At 41.1% G+C, this 19,936-nt stretch overlaps 2 protein-coding genes and 1 pseudogene across 4 annotated transcripts; 2 read left to right on the top strand and 1 right to left on the bottom strand.

The window, feature by feature from the left end:
* Positions 1-3,850: 3,850 nt before the first annotated feature.
* Positions 3,851-5,695, top strand: LOC130134691 (uncharacterized). The gene is made up of 2 exons (XM_056307451.1): positions 3,851-4,199; positions 4,526-5,695. Exons 1-2 carry the CDS (start codon positions 4,076-4,078, stop codon positions 5,116-5,118), a joined length of 717 nt encoding a protein of 238 aa, XP_056163426.1. The 5' UTR covers positions 3,851-4,075; the 3' UTR covers positions 5,119-5,695.
* LOC115693562 (extra-large guanine nucleotide-binding protein 2-like) lies at positions 5,241-8,003 on the top strand (annotated as a pseudogene).
* A 5,770-nt stretch (positions 8,004-13,773) lies between these two features.
* On the bottom strand, positions 13,774-19,633 carry LOC115665375 (uncharacterized). Of its 3 annotated transcripts, none has more exons than XM_030587252.2 (7): positions 19,374-19,633; positions 16,813-18,477; positions 16,642-16,723; positions 16,108-16,174; positions 15,080-15,265; positions 14,919-14,979; positions 13,774-14,167 (listed from the first exon to the last, which is right to left on the bottom strand). In XM_030587252.2, exons 2-7 carry the CDS (start codon positions 18,248-18,250, stop codon positions 13,986-13,988), a joined length of 2,016 nt encoding a protein of 671 aa, XP_030443112.2. In that variant the 5' UTR covers positions 18,251-18,477; positions 19,374-19,633; the 3' UTR covers positions 13,774-13,985. The 3 variants fall into 3 exon arrangements, with proteins under 3 accessions (XP_030443112.2, XP_030443113.2, XP_056163381.1); XM_030587253.2 differs by having other exon boundaries at positions 19,418-19,633; XM_056307406.1 differs by having other exon boundaries at positions 14,165-14,223; positions 19,418-19,632.
* Between the last annotated feature and the right edge of the window lie 303 nt (positions 19,634-19,936).

Raw genomic sequence — 19,936 nt, 5'->3', positions numbered from 1 at the left:
CATATTGAGGTAGATCATCATTTCATTAAGTAGATACTGGATACCAAAGTGGTTCGGTTTCCGTATGTAAAATCGGAAGATCAACTGGCGGATATACTAACGAAGGCTGTATCGAGTAGGATCTTTTACAATTCACTTGACAAGTTGGGCATCCAAGATATCTATGCACCAACTTGAGAGAGAGTGTTGGAGAAAGATACGATTTTATCTTTAACCTTGATTTGAATTGATTCAATCAAGGATACTCGGAGATAAAGTAGGAGAGTGTAATCGATGTAATCTTGTTTATTCTTTCCTTTTTTGTATGATAAATGCATATATGTACAAAGTGAAAGTAGAGAAAAAAAATAAGATGAAAAAATTGCCCCAAAATACGTCTTCATCGTCCTCGTTTCTCAACAGGATCGAGTGTTCTCATTGATAGATTGGATAGAATGAGAATAGGAGGTGGTCCCTGAGCTAGTTTTAGTAACATTTTTGCTCCAAGTTTGTATTGGTAGTGTGGATTTGACAGCTCATCTCTTACTATGTGCTGAGTACTTCCATTTATTGCTAGAAATGTGGCTTATGTGTTTCTACTCCTACTAATAAGTACACCATGGAGCGACCTTGTTTTAGTGATCATTTGGAAGCAATCAAGTTCATATGCAAGGACTTTTGGTCGGAGGTTTTCGAGAAACAGATAGACAATTTGAAGACTAATCATAGAGTATTGAAACTTTTCGAATCCCTTACTTGCATTATATCTCTTGGAGAGTGTTGTTTGTTGAATATCAATGGCTTACATTGTTTTTGTCTTGTAAGATACATTTCTGTTGCAAGATAATCGTTTTCGTTGGCTTGCTCGCATGTCCATCGTGCCATCACTTGAAATGGGTCAAGAGGGTAACTTCAAGGCAACAGAAGTAATGAGCACGCATCTCTATTTCCCTTGTGGAATCATAAGAGGGACTCTTTCAAACTTTGGGGATTCCTTGTGCTGATTCAGCAGATATTTATGTTGGAATTTGTGATACAATTTCTAGAAACTTCTAGAATGGTCATTTACTAGTGAAGTCTAGAAATATCTAACATGGACAAGATATTTGTGGAATAGATATTTGTAGAAAAGTCTAAATGTATCTAGTGTAATTGATTATGGCTGTGGAGTCCTCTGTAAATAGATTTAATGCTCATTCACGTGGGGTGTATGGGGAGTAGAGCTCTTATAGCCTACATACCCTTGTACTCCTCTACCCATACTCCTCCATCAACTATATTTGTCCAACTATTGTAAAATCATTTCTATAAATTAGTGAAACTATCCGTGTCCCATATACTTTGCCCCTTGTCTATTCCTATACCAGCTATACCACATACACATACACTTGCACACATCACAAAGCACAAACTATCATCGATATCAACATCATTCTTTCGCACGAAATCTCTAAAACTTTACATGATATCAGAGCTCCAAATTCTACAATTGGTATAAGAGCCAGGTTCGTCGGATGGTTTTGGGCGTTTGTCCTTACCATTCTCAACTAAAATCAAAGCCCGAGCCCGAGCCAGAGCCAACAAAGCCAGAGCCGGAGCTAGAGCTAGAACAAAAGCTAGAGTCGAAGCTAGAGCGAGAGCCAGAGCCAGAGCCTACGAGAGCTAGAGCCCGAGCCCGAGCCCGAGCCCGAGCTCGAGCTAGAGCTAGAGCCCGAGCCCGAGCTCGAGCTAGAGCTAGAGCTAGTGTGATGGCCCAAGCCAAGCCAAGCCAAGCGGCGGAGCGCAGAGAAGAGGGATGGCAGTGCGTCCGCGCCACTACCCTAGACGTGCGCAAGGAAGTGTGGTACCTCTCCTGTCCCACATCGCCTAGGGAGGGAGCCTTGGGCTTGCTTATAAGGGTTGAGGAGCCTTAACCTAGTACGACGCGTTTTAAATCCGTGAGGGCTTCGGCCCGAAGCGAACAATATCGTGCTAAGGTGGGGCTTCAGGTCTTTGCAAGTGGTATCAGAACCGACTCCCGACCACATGTGGGCCCGTAGCGAGGGCGCTATGCCAGTAAGGGGTGGAGAGTATGATGACCCAAGCCAAGCGGCGGAGCACGGGAAGGAGAGATGGCGGTGCGCTCGCGCCACTACCCCGGACGTGCGCAGGGAAATGGGTACCTCTCCTATCCCACATCGCCTAGGGAGGGAGCCTTGGGCTTGCTTATAAGGGTTGAGGAGCCTTAACCTAGTACGACGCGTTTTAAATCCATGAGGGCTCCGGCCCGAAGCAGATAATATTGTGCTAAGGTGTGGCCTCAGGTTGTTACAAGAGTGTGACAACCCAAGCCAAGCGGCAGAGCGCGGGAAGGAGGGATGGCGGTGTGTTCCCGCCGCTACCCCGGACATGCGCAGGGAAGTGGGATACCTCTCCTGTCCCACATCGCCTAGGGAGGGAGCCTTGGGCTTGCTTATAAGGGTTGAGGAGCCTTAATCTAGTACGACGCGTTTTAAATTCGTGAGGGTTCCAACCCAAAATGGACAATATCGTGCTAAGGTGGGGCCTTGGGTCATTATAAGTGGTATCAGAGCCGACTCCCGACCGCATGTGGGCCCACAGCGAGAGCGCTGTGCGCAGGGAAACGGGGTACCTCTCATGTCCCATATCGCCTAGAGAAGGAGCCTTGAGCTTGCTTATAAAGGTCGAGGAGCCTTAACCAAGTACGACGTGTTTTAAATCAGTGAAGGCTCCAGCCCAAAGCGGACAATATCGTGCTAAGGTGGGGCCTTGGGTTGTTACAGAGAGAGTCTTGTTTAGGTCCAGGCAAAACAAGAAGAGGTTGCCAAAGCTCTTGAGTTGAAAGTAGGGAATTCAATGTTGTCCAAGCATATATCAAAGACCAAAATCTTGAACTTGCATCTAAAAAGAGATAGCTAGAGTCCATTCAAATTGATATTACATAGTGGGTAGAGCAACTCTGTTAAAAAGAGCAATAGTTTGCTTTCATTCAAATCTCAACTCTTGAATACGCCAAGGCCCTCGAGTCCAAAAAGAAACAATGCGATTTGATGCAAAAATCTATCACAAAGTGCTCTCAAATGCTTGAATCTAAAACAAGGCAGTTGGATTTTGTTTAGAAGAGAAGCAAGGAATACTTCGTAGATACTAAAAGAAAGACAAGTTTATAAGCTTGACGTGTCAATTGGAGAACACTCTCAGGGGTATTAACAATGTTTTCGTATAACTATGTCGGCTCATTTATGCTTTCGTGATTATCGGTGTATCCGTTTGGATAGTTACTACTTGGCAGTGCAAATTTGCTATCGTGTAACTAAGTCGGCCCATTTATGCTCTCTTTTATACTAAAGTAACAACATATGGTAAAAACTTGATTTTTCTATTGACAAACTTATTGTGACAGGTCTTTACCCAAAAAAAAAAAACTTATTGTGACAGGTATCTAGCAAAAGAGCTTCCGATAGAAAAAAAAAAGTGACTTGATAAATCGTCGGTTGATACTTAAATACATGATTCATATTCAAGCGATCAAATATCCGGTACGGTTTCTTTTATAAATCGTTTGATAATCCAATCTTTATAACTCTTTTTTGCAGCATCCTTAATGAGAAAAGAGTTGATGTTAATGCCATGATCCTCTCTAATGATGAAGCTCTCAATTGCAACATCTGGCTTGAGACCGATTGCTTGCCAAAGCCACTCCACCCATTTGCTCGTTCACTGTCATATTCTCGGGAAAGAAGAGGACAGTTTGCACCCAAACGTTCCATCATTTTCTCTGAAGTAGATTTGTTCTCCTCCTCCTTGAACAACCCCAATATCCTCCTAAACCAGATTTTGCCCACTGCCCAAAGTAAAACTCCTTTCTTCACCTTCTACTTTGTTGACCTATAGACCCACGTACAAATTCACATAAGCTTGCCCCTCAGGTAGAGAATTTTCCTGCTACTTTTCTCTGCATGTTGCTTTCTCTGCAAGGGGTCTCGTCTTCTCTCAGCAGGTGACCAGTGGCTCATGCGTTGTTCACAGCAGAAGGAGTATAGCAACGATCATTTGCGTGGCGTTGCTACGTGAGCTTCACTTTCCTGGTGGTGGAATGATGGCCGATGGGTCCAGTTCGACGGTTCGGTTAGGTCGTTGCCCGAGGTGTGGAAATCTGTCGCCTGAGCCCTCCGACAATTCTGTGTACCGGTGTGGTGCTTGCGGTGCATTTCTTAGAGGTAGTTTATCTCTTCTTCCTTTTACTTTTTGGGCCATCTCTGTTTTGGTCAGTTCATTGTTGAGAAATTTAGTATTTGTTTTCTTTTGTTGTGTTTAAAAATGAAAGTAGTTGGTGTCTGAAACTTTTAGGAAGAAGAGGGATTCGTATGTTTGTGCCGTGTCATGATTTGGATTTTCAATGACAGAGAGAACAGACTAAAGTAGCAGTGACTAAATTGGCAACACCCCTCTTTCGATTTAAATAGGAAGAGAGATCTTTTTAGTTATGTACAATACCTGTAGGCGGCTTTTCCTAATTGAAGTAATTTGAATGGATTTTCCTCAGCGAAGAAGAAGAATGCGCTGGCCTCTAATTCGGTATTCTCTTCCACGGATACAGTTTCTGTTAGCGTTTCTGATACGAAGAGGGAAGGGGATACGTCGGATGCTGTCGAGGGCGGAAATGAAACAGTAGTTTCCGGAGAAAGTGATCTTGGTGTAAACAGTAATTCTTCATTAGGGACACAGAAGGAGGATGATTTCAGCGTTGGAGAAAGGAATGGGGACGAAGGAATGGAACTTAAGGTGGATCGGTCAGATGCTGTTGTGGAGGCTGGTCACGGTATCGAAAGTGGACGACCCTTGACGATCGATTTGAACAGGCCAAAATCTATAAACTCAAGCACGGAAGGAGGCCTCAGAGAGGATCCAGCTAATTTGACCCGATATTCTAGGCAGCCAAGTTCGAGGGTTGATGCTGACCAGTGGGACGTGATTGGAGAATGTTTTGAAGGGATTCCTGGGATCTCCAGTGATGAAGTTGGGACGAGTAGGATTCCCTCACATGAATATGTTAATGATGGATCGTTGAATCATCAACCTCGTTCCTACTTTGTGCATGGCAAGTCAGTGAAGAGTAATGTCCACAAATGGGCTTAATAGAGGGGAGAGCTTGGACTTGGATGCCGAGCTCCTGAGAAAGTTGGATGATTTGAAAAATCACATCAGCAGAATCAGTGATACACCCGAGAGAACTGGCGAGACGGCTTTTCTTGATAGGGATGGTCTACCCGAGCCTTTTGATGATAAATTCAAGTATGTGTCTGGTGGACTCTTGACCCCGGGAAAGCCTGTTCTGGCGAACCCTCATTTGATTCATCAGCATCAACAGCATCCTTGCATCGATCGAGATACACATGACTTCTATCTTCCTCCTATTCCTAGGAGCGTAACAACGTCAAGACCTTACCATCAATATGTAAAACAATCTTATCGAGGTCACTTGAATAAGTACATGGATTTGATTCGAGATTTCTCTGCATCGGATTCACGAGATTCCTCCCTTGACTGCAACTTGTGCACCTGTTTTCACTGCCGTCACGAACATGAGCAAGCTCCTTAATCGGTCCAACCAACTCCTTTCGGCACTAAAGGGAGTGTAGGGGTACCCTGTGAATTCCATCTCCTGTCGCCATCACGATCCCATCCAAATTTGGCCTAGTAGTAATTTGGGTGTTCATACTCCCCCTCTGCGATCTCACAATCCTGTCCCAAAGAAAATGGCCAACCGAGAGTATAGGTTCAGACACTGATACCGCCGGTTCTCAGCAGAGGATAATTGCGATTTCCGATAGAAGTAAGAAGCATTACCATCCATTATCAGGTGGCGCTCAATTCATACATGTTGCAAGTGCTCCGAGTTGCTGACACTGCCTTCCAATATAAGTGTGGAGAGGCATAAAAAACCGAACCTGCAATGGGGGTCCTGCTCAACTGTACTCTTGGTTGAAGTTCTGGGCAAAAGGCTTGTCACTTCCTTTGCAAGACAATCATCTTACCTTGACAAGAATGGTTCTCACAAGGCAGTGAAAGAGAAAATAGCTAGTTTGCAACACGGCTTGGGCGTGAAAGGGATAGACTACTCTGGTGATGGTTGTGCCATAGACATTTGCTCTCCTGGTCATGGCAATTCCAATTTCCACAAGAAATATGAAGCAAATGAAGAGTCAGATGACTGGCAAGTGAATATGCAGAAGTATGAGCAGGGTAGTAGTCTAGCTTCATCTTCCCATTCTTCTGAGGAAGAAGATGTTCCCAATGAGGTAAAGCTCGGGACAAATTTATCCACTTCTGCAGAGAACCCATTACTACGGGAAGAGTCTCCCACAGTTCTAAGCTTTACATTCCCCAATAATCTTGATAATTCCAGTTCTAAGGTATCTGAGGATCAATATGCAGAAGAAAGTGAGATTAAAGAAATACATCGGGATTTTCTAGTCCAAAAAGGTGTCCTGAGACAAAAATCAGTGCAGGATACAGCCACAGAAGATGAAATCGAGTACTCGCTTACTGACTGCCTTAATACATCTCAAGATTCTTCAGATGCTAGTAAAGAAGCAGATCGATTGAAGACGAAGAAAAGGGACAATTTTTTCTTTCTGAGCCTCATTAAGAAAAGCATTGGAGATTATCAAGATCTAATGAGATTGTGGAAATTGCAAAGCCTAATGTCGTCATTAATGGGCACCCCATAGCCAACCACCTTGTCAAAAAAGCTGAAAAACTTGCTGGGCCTATACGTCCAGGGAATTACTGGTAAGGCCCATGTCGATCTTCATAACATCACATTTTATCTGGCAAGTAAAGTAGTGAGTGCATGTTACGTGTATCTCTCTAGGTCTTCAGATTGGATGAACTAGTGTTCATTGGTTTTGCAATCTACGATTTTGCATGAGGAAAATTTAATCTATGATATCATGGAGGACAATGCATTATCAATCGCAGTTGGTGCTCTTTAGCTTGAATGTGATTACATGACACTTGGTAAGAGGTCGAGTTTTCTTTCCCTTTCGCCAGGTATGATATCCAAGGTGGATTTTGGGGTGTGATGGGCAGAATTTGTCTTGGGATAATTCCGGTGAGACCTAGTCTTCCTCGGCTCAGCAATACTTTTCGAACTTTGATGCACTAGCCGAAACAACGATAGAGATGCGCTATACTTAGTCGTTGGCCATATACTGTGTTCTCTCATGTGACTGTTACTGTATTTCCCCAGCCATTCATCGAGGAGTTCAATTATCCCATGCCGGCGATTGCGCTGCTGGAAACATGGGAATCTTTGTGAATGGGAGAGAGCTACATCAGAAAGATCTGGAACTACTTGCCAGCAGAGGACTGCCGACGGCGCCAAATAGGTTCTACAAAATCGAGATTTCAGGAAGTGTTTGGGATGAGAAGTCCGGCGAAAAGCTATGTAGGCTTGGAAAGCTTGCGCCGACATAAGTCTTACAAATGCATATCAGTTGATGGGCATCTTTTAATAATCAAATCAATTATAGCACTCGTTAGATTTGGAATTGTCTTGGACTCTTGATAAGTGTTGGTCACAAATTCAGTTACCTTAACTAGAAGGGGCCAGAGAAAAAACCATTGGCCTGGAGTCTGATGTCGCCAATAAAACTGCAGCACATCTGATTTACATCTACATTACTCATCCAAAAATATAAAACAGAAGATATACATATTACATGTCATTTCTTGTCCTTCTTCGGCAACTGATGTTGTTCTTCTTCTTCCATGCTCCTTTTGATTCTCTTATGATTATCATCTGCTGAGTAATTTAAGGAAATAGATTTAACTTCATTCTCAACTAAAAGGGTGTGCTAGATACCATTAACTAGGGAACTACCAAGAATCGACAAGAATCACGGTGCTAAACATTCGTTTACTGTAAAATAACCAGGCTTGCTGACCGTCTTCTACAACGTAGTGATTAGTACTATTGTAGGGTCCTTCCATGGTCCCTTGAGTCAGGTGTGCGCGATATCATATCTTGAAAGTTCCTTATTATTGGTTTATAGCTTTCCCTGAATCGTTTTTTTCTCACCAAAGCCTTATCTACTTTTGACCTCTCTTGGCAGAGTGCAGAGAGCAAAGCGCGGACTTGGCATGCGCGAGTCCAGGCAATGAAGGGAAGATGCTGTGAACAAGTAAATACACTTTGGTGCTTCAATGTATATAAGATAGTATGCATTTCTTCCCCTCATTCTCAGGTGGAAAGTCAATCATTGTTTTGATTATTATCGTGATTGGATGTTACACAAACCGTGCAAAGTCATGAAATTGAACCAGATTTGCAAGTTTTTTTCCCAATTTAAATCCAATGCTTGCGACTCTAATATGTCCATCTCCGACTCATGATATTCCCAAATGAGCTACCTTTTTTTTTTCCATGTTGGTATTGTCGATGGATTTCGAAATTTCGAGTATCTCCGAATCGAGAAGCTTTCTTCTAACTCTGTTTTTCGATATATCTAGATAGATTTGTACTTTCGCCTTTAATTTAGTCTAGATCTCGCAACGGATGTATTTTGACTTTTTCCTTAATTCAAAATGTCCGAAAACTTTCACGATGTGCATATGTCGATGCGCAGGTTCACATGTAATTTTTTTTGTGATTTTTTGAAATTTGAAAATATTTAAAATTTCAACCAAAAAGTAAAAAAAAAAATCTCTTACTTCCAATCAAGTGTTAATAAATAGGTGTTGGTCTTCTCCTTTTGAACTCCTACTCTTCATTCCTTGAACATGAATATGACATGTTCATGTGAATCTATATATTAGGGGTGAGCAGTTCCAGATTCCGTACAAGTTCCACTTGAAACCTGAAACTTACTCGCTGGACTAGTTCCCTCATTTTTTGGAACTTATAACCTATCCCGCATATCTTTGAATCTTGATACTACCCTGTCACAGGTTCTAGGTCTGTTCCAGGGCCTATTCAGATTTCACCTATATTATCAATTGACTAGCCATAACTTATATTTAGATACACAAAAAATATGAATTATTAACAAAGTAAAAGTCTTAGTCATAAAATGAAACTTCATACTAGTGATTCCAGATTATACACTCATCATCGAACGCCATGAAATACTGCAGGATCGCACGAAGACATGGATCAAGGAAAACACAAAAACTTATTTCAGGTTCTAGGTTTCAGGTTTCATTAATCTAGAACCTAAAACATACCCGTCAAAACAAATTCTCTAATTTTTGAGATCTGGAACCTACGCTGCATACCCTGGAACCTGAAACCTGAAACTGACAAGTTCTATCCTGGAATCATGCTCACCCCTACTCTAACGTCATGACGACCCGACCCTTGATCACTTCGTTAAGTACATCATTTATAATTAATAATAGATTTGTATGATAATTTTTGGTCTTGTTAAATAGTATATCCAAGATACCAATTGAGTTACAAAAATCTAATTAAGTACATCCAAGGCCCGAGTTATCTAACAAAACACTGTTCAAGGCATATTAAAATTGAAGTACACATTTTACGAAAGTCACTCAATAGTTATAAAGCCTATTTAAAGGGCTTAAGAAGTGTCTTACAGGCATTATTTAATATCTTTATTCTGTTGTTCCGACCAAAAAAAAATAGAGTTAATACCACGAAAAATCACAAACTGATACACTTGTGATAGACTTACCCAAAACTAATTTTTTGACAATCAAAAACCTCAAACCGGTACATCTGTGACAAATGTACCCTCTGTTAGTTTCCGTTAAATTTTACCTTCAAATTGCTGAGTTAGATGACATGTAATAGCTGACGAGTATATTAATTTGAGATTTTACTCCTCCGTTTATCACAAATTTACCAATTTGTGATATTCCATGGTATTAATCCAATTTTACGAAAGATAAATTTATCACAAGTGTACCAGCTCAGGATTTTCAGTGATCAAAAAATTAATTTGTGGTAAATCTGTCATAAATATATCAATTTGAGGTTATACAGAGGCTAAATTTTATTCAGACCCTTTTCCCCAATTTTGGACCGAATTACCTGAAATTACTGATTTTACCCAACTGGTCAGGATTTGACCCTTTGGTCGAGGAAAGGCCAAGTCGAGTCGAGCAGCTTCGTGTTTGACTGACCGCCTTAGATTTTTTAACTGTGGCCAGGAAGAAGGATAGCCGCAAAGAAGTGCATGGCGTTGTCGTTTGGTTGATGGCGTCATGCGTGACAATTAATAAGTTGTGTGTGGTCACTTGCGTTTTGCAAATAATCACCTAAATGTGAAAGATATTGTCATGATTTAAAATCTTCATTCTTTTATAAGTATAATCCGTCATTTTTGCATGTATTTTCCTTTCAATCGGGTTAATTGAGTTTCACGTACGTCTAATCAAAATTTTGATGCGTCTGGTTCGGATTTTCCGAAGAACTTTTGGCCTTTAAAGGCCCTTGAGCCAAAGTAAGCATTTCCTAAGTCCAATTACGCAAAGCGACTCCTGCCCAGTATTTGTATTTCGCCATTTTCAGAATGCTATTAAGGGATTAGTGGATTTATTTTCTTTCGACTTTTCCCCCGCTAATATTTTTGTATTTCTGTTTTTCCCTCGCTTTTCTATCAATCTTCTCTCTCTTAACCAAACGCACCCACTATGGCTTCAGATTCTGGTCGACCCGAGCCCCGAGTTGATCCGAGGATTCGCCATACGGGTCGATAACACGTATTAATCAAATGGCTGGTATTGAAACACTCACATCGAACGGCTGATAAGATGCGGCGAAGTATTTGGTGATAATTAGCCCTCACTCGTATTTCACCAAGCAGTGGGCTAAGTCACAAAGCACATAATTAAGCTCTAATCACCCAATCCTAGACTATTTGCAAAATAATTATGCATCATTAAGCGCAATTGAACCTAATAAATGTCTAATCAATCACACACAATTTCAATTAAGCATGCAGTTAGGCTAATTAGCCTTTGGGTATCAAGAAAACACTTGGTTGCTCAAAGAACAACTTCTCTGTTTTTTTCCCTGTTTTGCCAATTTGTGTTTTGATTCAATTAAGTGCCTTAATAATGTCCAAATTGAATGGTTCAGGTACCAAATTAAATCTTGGGAAGTTTACTTCAAATTTCATTCAGACCCTTTTCCCCAATTTTGGACCGAATTACCCGACATTACTGATTTTACCGAACTGGTCAGGATTTGACCCGCTTCCAACCTGAATTATGAAAAATGCAGGAAAAATAGCAAATGATGTCGAAATGACGTCAAAATGTTTTGACTGCTGGCCCAACATGTTCTTTTCAATTTTTTTTTTTTTTAGTTGTTGCAAAAGAGCCCTCTAAGTTTAGGTAAAAAATTAACTTACATGCTGGCCTCATTTCAGAACAGTTGTTGAGGCCTAATCGGACGATGCTTGTTGATAGTGCGCATAGCGTGCTAATGCTCGTGTTGGGGTCTGCGGGGACGACGAAGATGTCCTTCTGCTTCATCAATTTCTTCGATTCCTTTTTGCTTCTTCTTGATGTCTTGCCAGGTGCCATTGCATCCCAACTCGAACTGCTTAACTTGAAGGGGAGTGGAGGCTGAAGACTTACGAAGACTGCAAACTGTGAAAATGGTGTTCCTAAGCAAGAGTCGGGTCCTCTAGAAATAAAAAGTAAAAACATTGTTCAAGTAAATTTAAAATGGTCAGTGAAGGCTAAGCAAATGAAGGGGTCAAAGCCGGATTGCGTGACGGTACAGAAGAAGTAGTCGGTGTGCTTGAGTTGGTGATGGATGACAAAGAAGAGGAGGTATTCGAGGGTGTAGAGGTTGGCCCTGCTCAAAACAGTAGGCAATCTCGGGGGTGTAGGAGAAGTAGTCAGAGCTGAGCCGAAGTCCGTGGCCGACATGGAAGATCTTCTAGAGGTCGCTGCACATGGTGAAGTTGTAGAGGAGAGAGGGTCCATTGGTGGAGTAGGAGACGGCGATTGAGAGGGGTGTGTATTGTCTAGAGAACGCTTTTATATTTAACCCAAAATCAAAGCCCGAATCTTTTTCATGATCTATGGATGTCCTAGGCTGGACTTACACCAACACCTTCACGCCCCCGTCCATAACCTGACTTTCGAGCTCTCTCACTAACTCGACAAGCCGGTCAATGGTGCCATCCATTCTGTTAAAAATGAATCGGTACGTGTAGCTTATGGGTCAGGTCGAGTATTGATCAAGAAATTTGCGCTGCAAATAAATGGGTCGAAACGGGTTAAATGAGTCAATTTGGGTCAGATCATTTATGATCTGACCAAAATCTCATTTGACAGGCCTAACGGAAGTACTTGATTGCACTAATTAGATAAATTTTATGATTTGATTGCATTATTAAAAGTTTTAGGGTTTCGATTGGACTTTAGGATTGGATTTTTGCTGCTCTTATTCCGATAATCTTGTTTGGATTTTCAGTGATAGCGCTTTGAAAGCATTGGCAATGGAAGTCAGGTGTCATGACTCAAGTTAGGGGTGATCGTGGTTTCATGGGCATGGAGTTTGAACGGGCCCATAGTAGGGCCATGATCGAACGGCTTCCACAATGCTTTCAGCCCGCCGAGCCCGATTAGTTTTTTTTTTTTTATGGGACCTGCCAGGAGATCTAATCAACGAGTGGGTGTAGGCATGCCGAGCTCGAGAGTCCTTTGTCCAAGCTTGTCCAAAATCGAGTCAGAGACTCGGTGGGTTGTCATGCTGTAATCAATTATAGAGGCAATGTCGTAAATGGCTTGTGTACCATTAGTGAATGTTCGATTTGGTTGATTAATTTTAATTTCATTCAATTTGAACCTTGAAGTTTTTGAAGAGAACTAATTTAGCCGGTCGAATCTTTTTAGCCAGGTTGGCATCTAAAGTGGCAATGCAGCTCGATCATGAGACCCACATTTATTGATGCACTTGTATTCATACAACCACATCAACAAAGCACACACGTAAATTAAAAAAAAAAAGGAAAAAGTGTCAGAAAGTCAAAAATCTTTTACATTTATGCCCATTTAGTCCTAAACATTTTTTTATGTCAATTTAATATTAAGCATTTTATGTTTGTGCCAATTCAATCCTTCCAGTTAATTTTGACAGGTTTGCTAACGTGGACGTTGGCCAGCTTACGTGACACCACTGGCTCTAACATGGATAATTTTTAATAATATTTTTTTAATTTTTTTCTTTCTTCTTCCTTTGGCTGGTGACCGGCCATTGCCCATGGTTGGGTGGGCTCGCCAAGGTGAGGCCGCCGTCGCCTACCACAAGCAAGGCCCAACTAACCCTCACCTAGGCAAGGTCGTGCCTCGACGAGGGCCGGCCTCACCAAATCTGTTGAGGAGAGCCCTTGCCAGGGCTCGCCCTTGCCCAAGCAACGGTCGACCTCACCCAGGGCCCGGTTTGCCGAGGCCAACCCCCGCCCAAGCCGGGACGGCATCGCCGGGCAAAGGCGAGGCCACCATGGCCTGGGCAAGGGTCGGCCTCGCCAAATCTGGCCTCGGACCTTGCCTGAGCAAAGTCGAGCCTTGGCGAGGGCTCCCCTCGCCATATTTGGCCAGGCCGCCATGGCTTGGACGAGGGCCCTCCTCGCTAGATCTGGCGAGGGGAGCCCTCGCCGGGGCACAACCTCGCCCAGGCGAGGCCAGCCCGCCTAACCATGGCCAATAGCCAAAGGTAGAAGAAAGGAATAAAAAGAAAAGAAGGAAAAAAAGAAAAAAAGCAGAAAAAATTTTCTATCACATATAAAGATAGACACCGTCTAAAACTTGACTATCAAAACAAGAAGTTTTTCTCACCCCAAAAATCAAAAGATTATCAATGTGACAACAGTAAAGACTATTCTAGATGAACTTAACACTTCCAGGGGCTGCTACGCAACACGCACATGCTTGTTTAATTCTTAAACAAGCTCGAACAAAAAAGATGTTCAAGTTGTCAGAAATTAAGCTGTCGTTCAAGTGAAGGACGAGAAATGTGCTCACTTCGATATAGAAGTAGCATCTTCAGGTGAGTCTGCAGCTAACACCCTCTTATAATAATTCCAGTCTGGATTTGACTTTGTAATTGCTCTTTGACCAAATGGATTCTGCACTACATACTTCCGAACATCGTCAGCCAAAGCTAAGCTTTCTAAGTAGACCCGCAGGTCACCTCCAGTTCCTGCATGAAGCGTTAATTGCGAATAAAACATTTAGAGCACTGATGAAAAACTGCAACTGGGAGAATGAGAGCATTATCAGCCACTGGACGGTCTTTTTCCAAGAAAGATATAATAAGCCTAATGATACAGTAGCAGATAAGAGGTAGCAAAATAATGCACAAGGCGCTCCCGCAAAATATGCAAATATTACGATAGGCAGAAAAAGTTTGATCTATAGCTTATTCAGCCATGATCTAAGATTCCATGAGCTTGGAGAAATCTGGAGACATAGGGACAGCTGTAAAAACAAATTTACAGGCAAACAACCAAGTAGATATGCACGTCTGCTGACAAACAAAACTGTCAACAGATCACAAGGTGATATCTAATACTTCTAGCACAGTAAAATAAACGAAGTGCCAACTATATGAACGTCCAGGATGATGAACTCAACAGGGTAAAAAATTGACCAAGTTTATGTCACTATGTTATCCCTGGTCAAATTATACATACAAAACTAAAAGAAAGCACCCACTATCGATTCAGCTATGTATTGCACCCTTTTAGAATGCACAGAAGAGAAATTAGAGCATTTTCAAAAGAACTATCATTTATTCAGCTACCCGCTATGGCTTCTTCATGAGATTATTCCGTACATTTTAAATAAAACATACAAAAAGAGATCTATGTGAAGGTGCCTTAAGAAATAATGTCTTCAATATTTGTAATTTCTAAAACAGAGAAAATACATGCATATTTAACGTCTCTCACCTAAAGAATTGTCTTTGGCATCTCTATAGTGATATGAGTAGGGAAATATTCCAGTGTTTGCCTGGGTGACGATAGGTCCAACAGGGATAAGCCGATGTTAGTCATACTATTCAAATATGAACCAAAACAGCTGTAAAGACGAGACTGCTTATCTGACTAACCGGATTGCAAAGGGCTTTGTATGGAGAATCATCCAACAACAAAGTGTTTGACTCATTATACGCTCCCTTCTCCCATGGAAGATTTGACTCGAGCTTATCCCACAATTTCCTAAGTTCCTTCAAAACCAGGGGTTTATCCCTGTTCTCAATGGTAGCGAACTTTGTTATAGTACAGTAAGACTGATCCTGTAACATCAATTTCTATTAAGATTTGACTGCAATAAACTAGAATCTAATAAAAAAATGACCACAATAAACTAAAAATAAAAATGATATGATGTTATTATCATTAAGATGCATAAAGGTTAGGACATTTACTTTTTAACTGGAAACCAATAGCTACTACAGAAACGGTTACTCACAGTAGTTTAAGTATATGCTTTTACAAATTAGGCATTGTAAGCAAAACTTTAAAGTAATTATGCAAGTTAAACCAAGGATCTAAAGATAACTACAAAAAGAGAAAGGGGACATATCACGGGTACAAAGTCAATTTCCATCTTAACCAGGGATCTTGAGGATTCTTATTAATGCGAAAGACTAAAATATCATAAAGTTCAAACAAGCAGGGTGAAATGTGGCTTGCTTCCAAGGATATACCAATATATTCTCAAGGAGCGATGCAATCACAAAGTTGAAAGAAAAAACTTATTCATCTAATTTACTACTTGACAAAAGATATAATCACAGGATAAAAGGACAACTAGATCAAGAGAATATAATCAGTTGGAATATAAATACTGGGTATTCATTCCATCTGAAGAACAGGAGGCCGCAGGATAATAAAAGCAAAAATAGAAAAACTTTCCCACACTCTTCGGCTGAAATTTAAGAGGCAGATCGTACACTCAGGCTCTTAGTCCCATTAAGCTTCAGAGATCAATCTTACTCCAAACAGATGAGGAACTGAAAAGTAGCTCTTATTCTTTCTTAATGATCTGCAGTCAGTCTCCATCCATGCAAAATGAGCAATGGGACAAAATGGACACCAACATAGAGAAGAAAAGCTTCATGTGAGAGCTGCTTACCCAACAGAAAAGCAATTTCCCTTTGGAGTCGCCCATAAGAAAGTCTACAACTGGATCCAGATTTCTCCTGTAAAACGAATAACTAAGACTATATAATCTACAGTGACTATTAAAGCTGGGCAACCTTTATCGTGAAGTGACACACACCCACCACAGAACACTAGGTTGTCAGGATCGGGATCCCAAGTAGGATCCTTTCGCGATCTTCGATGATCAGATCGAAAATTGTAAGATCCTACAACTTTATTGAATTGACACCTAAAATATGAAATTCTTACTTAACTCACTGTAATTAGATGCATATTAACCTTAAAAGGTGGTATTGAAGCTCAAAGGTAGGGTTCCCTCACGAGAGAACACTCGGGTATAAATTCTTGCTTGCCTGAAAAGACAGGATTGCCTTCTAAAGCTGGATCAGTGAAATCGTAGTTGGGATGGCAATCCTACCGAATTTTTCTTATGATCCGGATTGTTCAGAGTTTTATGATGGTGCTAAAGGAATTACAAGAACAGGTCATAGACGGAACAACGTACTTTGTCCTTGATGACCAAACCCCAACAGCAAATTTCTCAAAGCAAAACTGTAAAAAATCATCAACAAAGGGCCTTTTGAATACTGCAAGAAGAGCGAACAATGAGTTAGAACTATGTTCTTAGATTATATAAGAAAAATCAACAACCTTTCACCAATTCTCAACTCTTTACCTGCTTCTCTTGACACCATTAAGCCCGGTTTATATCTGTAGTCAACATGTGGACGTACATCTGCCAAGAGTCCATTCAGATCAAGTATAAGAAGCTTTTTTTTAGAAGGTTCAGCACTAGTCCTCTCTGACGATATCTCCGGAATTTGCAAAGGCATGCTTCCTTTGTTGATATTAATATCTAATTTAATATCACCTTTGGACACCAACAATTCTGACGAAGGATTTACTTCCTTGATCTGCCTATTTACCTTGACATCATTCCCATTTGAGTGCTCACAACAAGAAACAAGCCCAGAATCAACCGAAGCTTCTCCATTGCAATTAAATGCAGCTTCAATTCCTTTATCAACACGAGACACGTGCTCTTCCGCTGTATGAACCTGGAAAAGCTTTTCAGTATACTTGTTTTCTGTAGCCCCAGTCACAGCCGCACTTTCAACTAGAAAAACCTCAGCCGCACTATGCAGCTTGATAGTCTCAGGTTTTTCTGGAAGATCAAGCCTCTGCTCTGGATTATGAACAGAGGCTTCTGCTTTCAAAGTTCCTATGGAAGCCTGTCCTAACGTAACTTGTATTCTTTCGTCTACTTGTTTGGATTTACTATCTGAAAGATGAGAGATATGAGTTTCATCAGAATGAAAGGAAGTCTCTTTATGAACAAGATCCTCAGAAAAATCCACAGTTCCTGTTGTTAACCTTGATGGTGGTTTTTTCCTTGAATCGGTCTTGAGTTTTTCGACACTTTTCTTCTTTGAAGAGGTACTCATATTGCTAAAATCACTCAAAAGGGTATGAGCTTCTCCATCGACATCTTCTTTTTCTAATGAACACAGATTCTTCTCAATGACACTTTCCTTACCACTGGTTGAGGAAAATTCCTTCAGAATATTTTTATCCAATTCAGCGACTTGTGAAACACTATTTGGAATTTCAGTGAGCGTATCGCTCTTCCCAGAAAGTTCTTCCTCTTTTCTCATCCTCTTAAAAAACTTTCTCTTCTCCTTCTTTCTCTCTCGCCTCCTGGCAAGGATGTTTGCTTTCGTACTTGGTAGGCTCTTCTCATGCTCCAAACTTTGATGGGAATTGCTAGAGGAACATGTTATATTATCTTTAACGTCCGGCTCATTAGCTTGCAGAACATAATACGGGACTTCTGCACCAATATCACCTTGAGTAGTGCTTGTTTCCAGGATCTTTTTCTTTGCAGGTAAAGGATTTAATTCATTGCATGGCTGAGCCTTGGAATTCTCCTGGGCTGAGCTGGATTCAGCTGCAGAAGGTAAAGAAATAATCACGTTCACCGACGAATTTTTCTCTGGAAAATAATCCTCTTTATCCATCCCAAGATCCGAAACATTTCTGTTACTCTTCTTTCTCTTCCTTTTTCTCTTCTTGTCCACAACGGAGCTACTACCACTACACGGCTCTGTCTCCATAACTTATTTAAGAATACAACGACCAGAAAACAATTGATCCATAGCACTGAACTATTAGTCCAACCCGAAAACCCAGCGTCCTGACTTTGCAGTCTGGTCCCCCATGACATGATAATAGAGATGTCTACATGCAAAGATCTCTTCTTTCAAAGCAGAACAAGAAAATTTTCCCAGAGATGGATATTTAAATTATGTCAATCCTTAATGCCCCTTTGACCGTTCCCAAGCTGCATTGTGAAAGTGAATGAAACCAACACGTTAGCTTGATATATGCCCTTAATTACGTTCCCTTCTAAAAATCAGTCAGTACTACTAAAACACCTATTTCTCTGATTGGGGAAAAAGATACAGCATTGGATAAGAGTAAACTAGACCAAGAAAACGATGTTAAATGTATAACAAGGCCATTCAAATATCTTTTCAATTAAGCAACTATTTCCTGCATGCACATTATCCCTTCTTGGGTCCACACTCATACGCATGAGACATAATCTATCAGATGTTGCTTATACTGACATGATGAACTAGGAATTCAGAACTCAGGTCACCGTAAAACAATAACTTGAAGCTGATTGACATTTTGACGCACAGAGAGTATTATCATTAGTAACTGAAAAGGATTCACCGGATCCTACTCAAACAATTTCTGAAAAAAAAAATTTATCATACTAAAACCGGTTCTTCGTCTACTTTACTGACCCAAAAATATTTTCATATTTGATTGACACTATGTTTCCTACTCGAAAATTTGAAGATATTGCTTCAGCAGTGGACAAGTACCAAAAGCCACGTATGGCCTATCTACGTAGAAGCCACAAGCAATAACACATCAGTCTTTCCCGGAGATTTGGTTTACTCGGATGATGAAAGAATCATTCGCATCACGAAGCAGCGACTGATTCTACTCAACAGTATCAGCTACCAAAAAAAAAAACCAGTTAAATCCAAGACGCGAAGCAAACCCAATTGAACGAGAGGCAGAGAGAGAGAGAGAGAGAGAGAGAGAGAGAGAGAGAGAGAGGCGACGTCATCACGAAAGAACGCTCGGGACGCAATACCCAGAAGACGCAAAACCCATCGAAACGGAAAACAAAATGCAGAAGAAAAGTCAAGCAGCATTCACCATTCTTCGCACAGCCGGAGACAGAGAGACAGAGAGACAGGAACCTCATGTGACGTGAATAGAAGCCCCCGACTGCTATCGCTACAGTTTTGGTGGTTCTTTAGATTGGGCTTTGGAGAGAAGGACCCGAAGAAGAAGATGAAGAGCCGGAGAGAGAGAGAGAGAGAGAGAGAGAGAGACGCAACACAGTAATGCGATCGGGGCGAAGGAGGAGGAGATGATTTCGGAGAAAAGAAAAGCAGACCATGACGAAGAAGTGAAGAAATCCCTTTCTCCAAGTTCCAATTCCCCAAAAAACCCTCAACTTTAGCTCAACTTTAGCCTTTGTCCTAATTATATTTCAATTTTTTTTATCTCATAAAATATTCCAAACTTTTACTTTTATCTCAAATCTACCCGTTAACTTTTCGTCTAATTTTTTAATTTTTTTAAATTTTTTCGAATTTTTTATTTTTTCTTTTCTTTTCGTTTTCCTTTCCTTTACTTTTTTTTTTGTTTCACCTTCAACCTCTGGCCGGCGAGGACAGTCTGGCGAGGGCTCGTCCCCGCCGGCAACTGGCGAG

The sequence above is a fragment of the Syzygium oleosum genome, unplaced genomic scaffold (assembly GCF_021117445.2).
Source record: "Syzygium oleosum isolate NSW1041296 unplaced genomic scaffold, Sole_v2.1 Sole_v2.53, whole genome shotgun sequence".
In the NCBI taxonomy this organism is placed as follows: domain Eukaryota; kingdom Viridiplantae; phylum Streptophyta; class Magnoliopsida; order Myrtales; family Myrtaceae; genus Syzygium; species Syzygium oleosum.
Note: the sequence above shows the minus strand (reverse complement) of the source record. Positions and strands in the feature narration are given on the sequence as shown.

Excerpts from the sequence above, each read along its gene's own strand:
- LOC115665375 (XM_030587252.2), bottom strand. The coding sequence starts at position 18,250 with ATGGAGACAGAGCCGTGTAGTGGTAGTAGCTCCGTTGTGGACAAGAAG. Across the intron at positions 16,175-16,641 it reads GTTTGGTCATCAAGGACAAA|GAGAAATCTGGATCCAGTTG; the intron begins GTACGTTGTTCC and ends TTCGTTTTACAG. Across the intron at positions 15,266-16,107 it reads GGAAATTGCTTTTCTGTTGG|GATCAGTCTTACTGTACTAT; the intron begins GTAAGCAGCTCT and ends TTGATGTTACAG.
- LOC130134691 (XM_056307451.1), top strand. The coding sequence starts at position 4,076 with ATGATGGCCGATGGGTCCAGTTCGACGGTTCGGTTAGGTCGTTGCCCG. Across the intron at positions 4,200-4,525 it reads TTGCGGTGCATTTCTTAGAG|CGAAGAAGAAGAATGCGCTG; the intron begins GTAGTTTATCTC and ends GATTTTCCTCAG.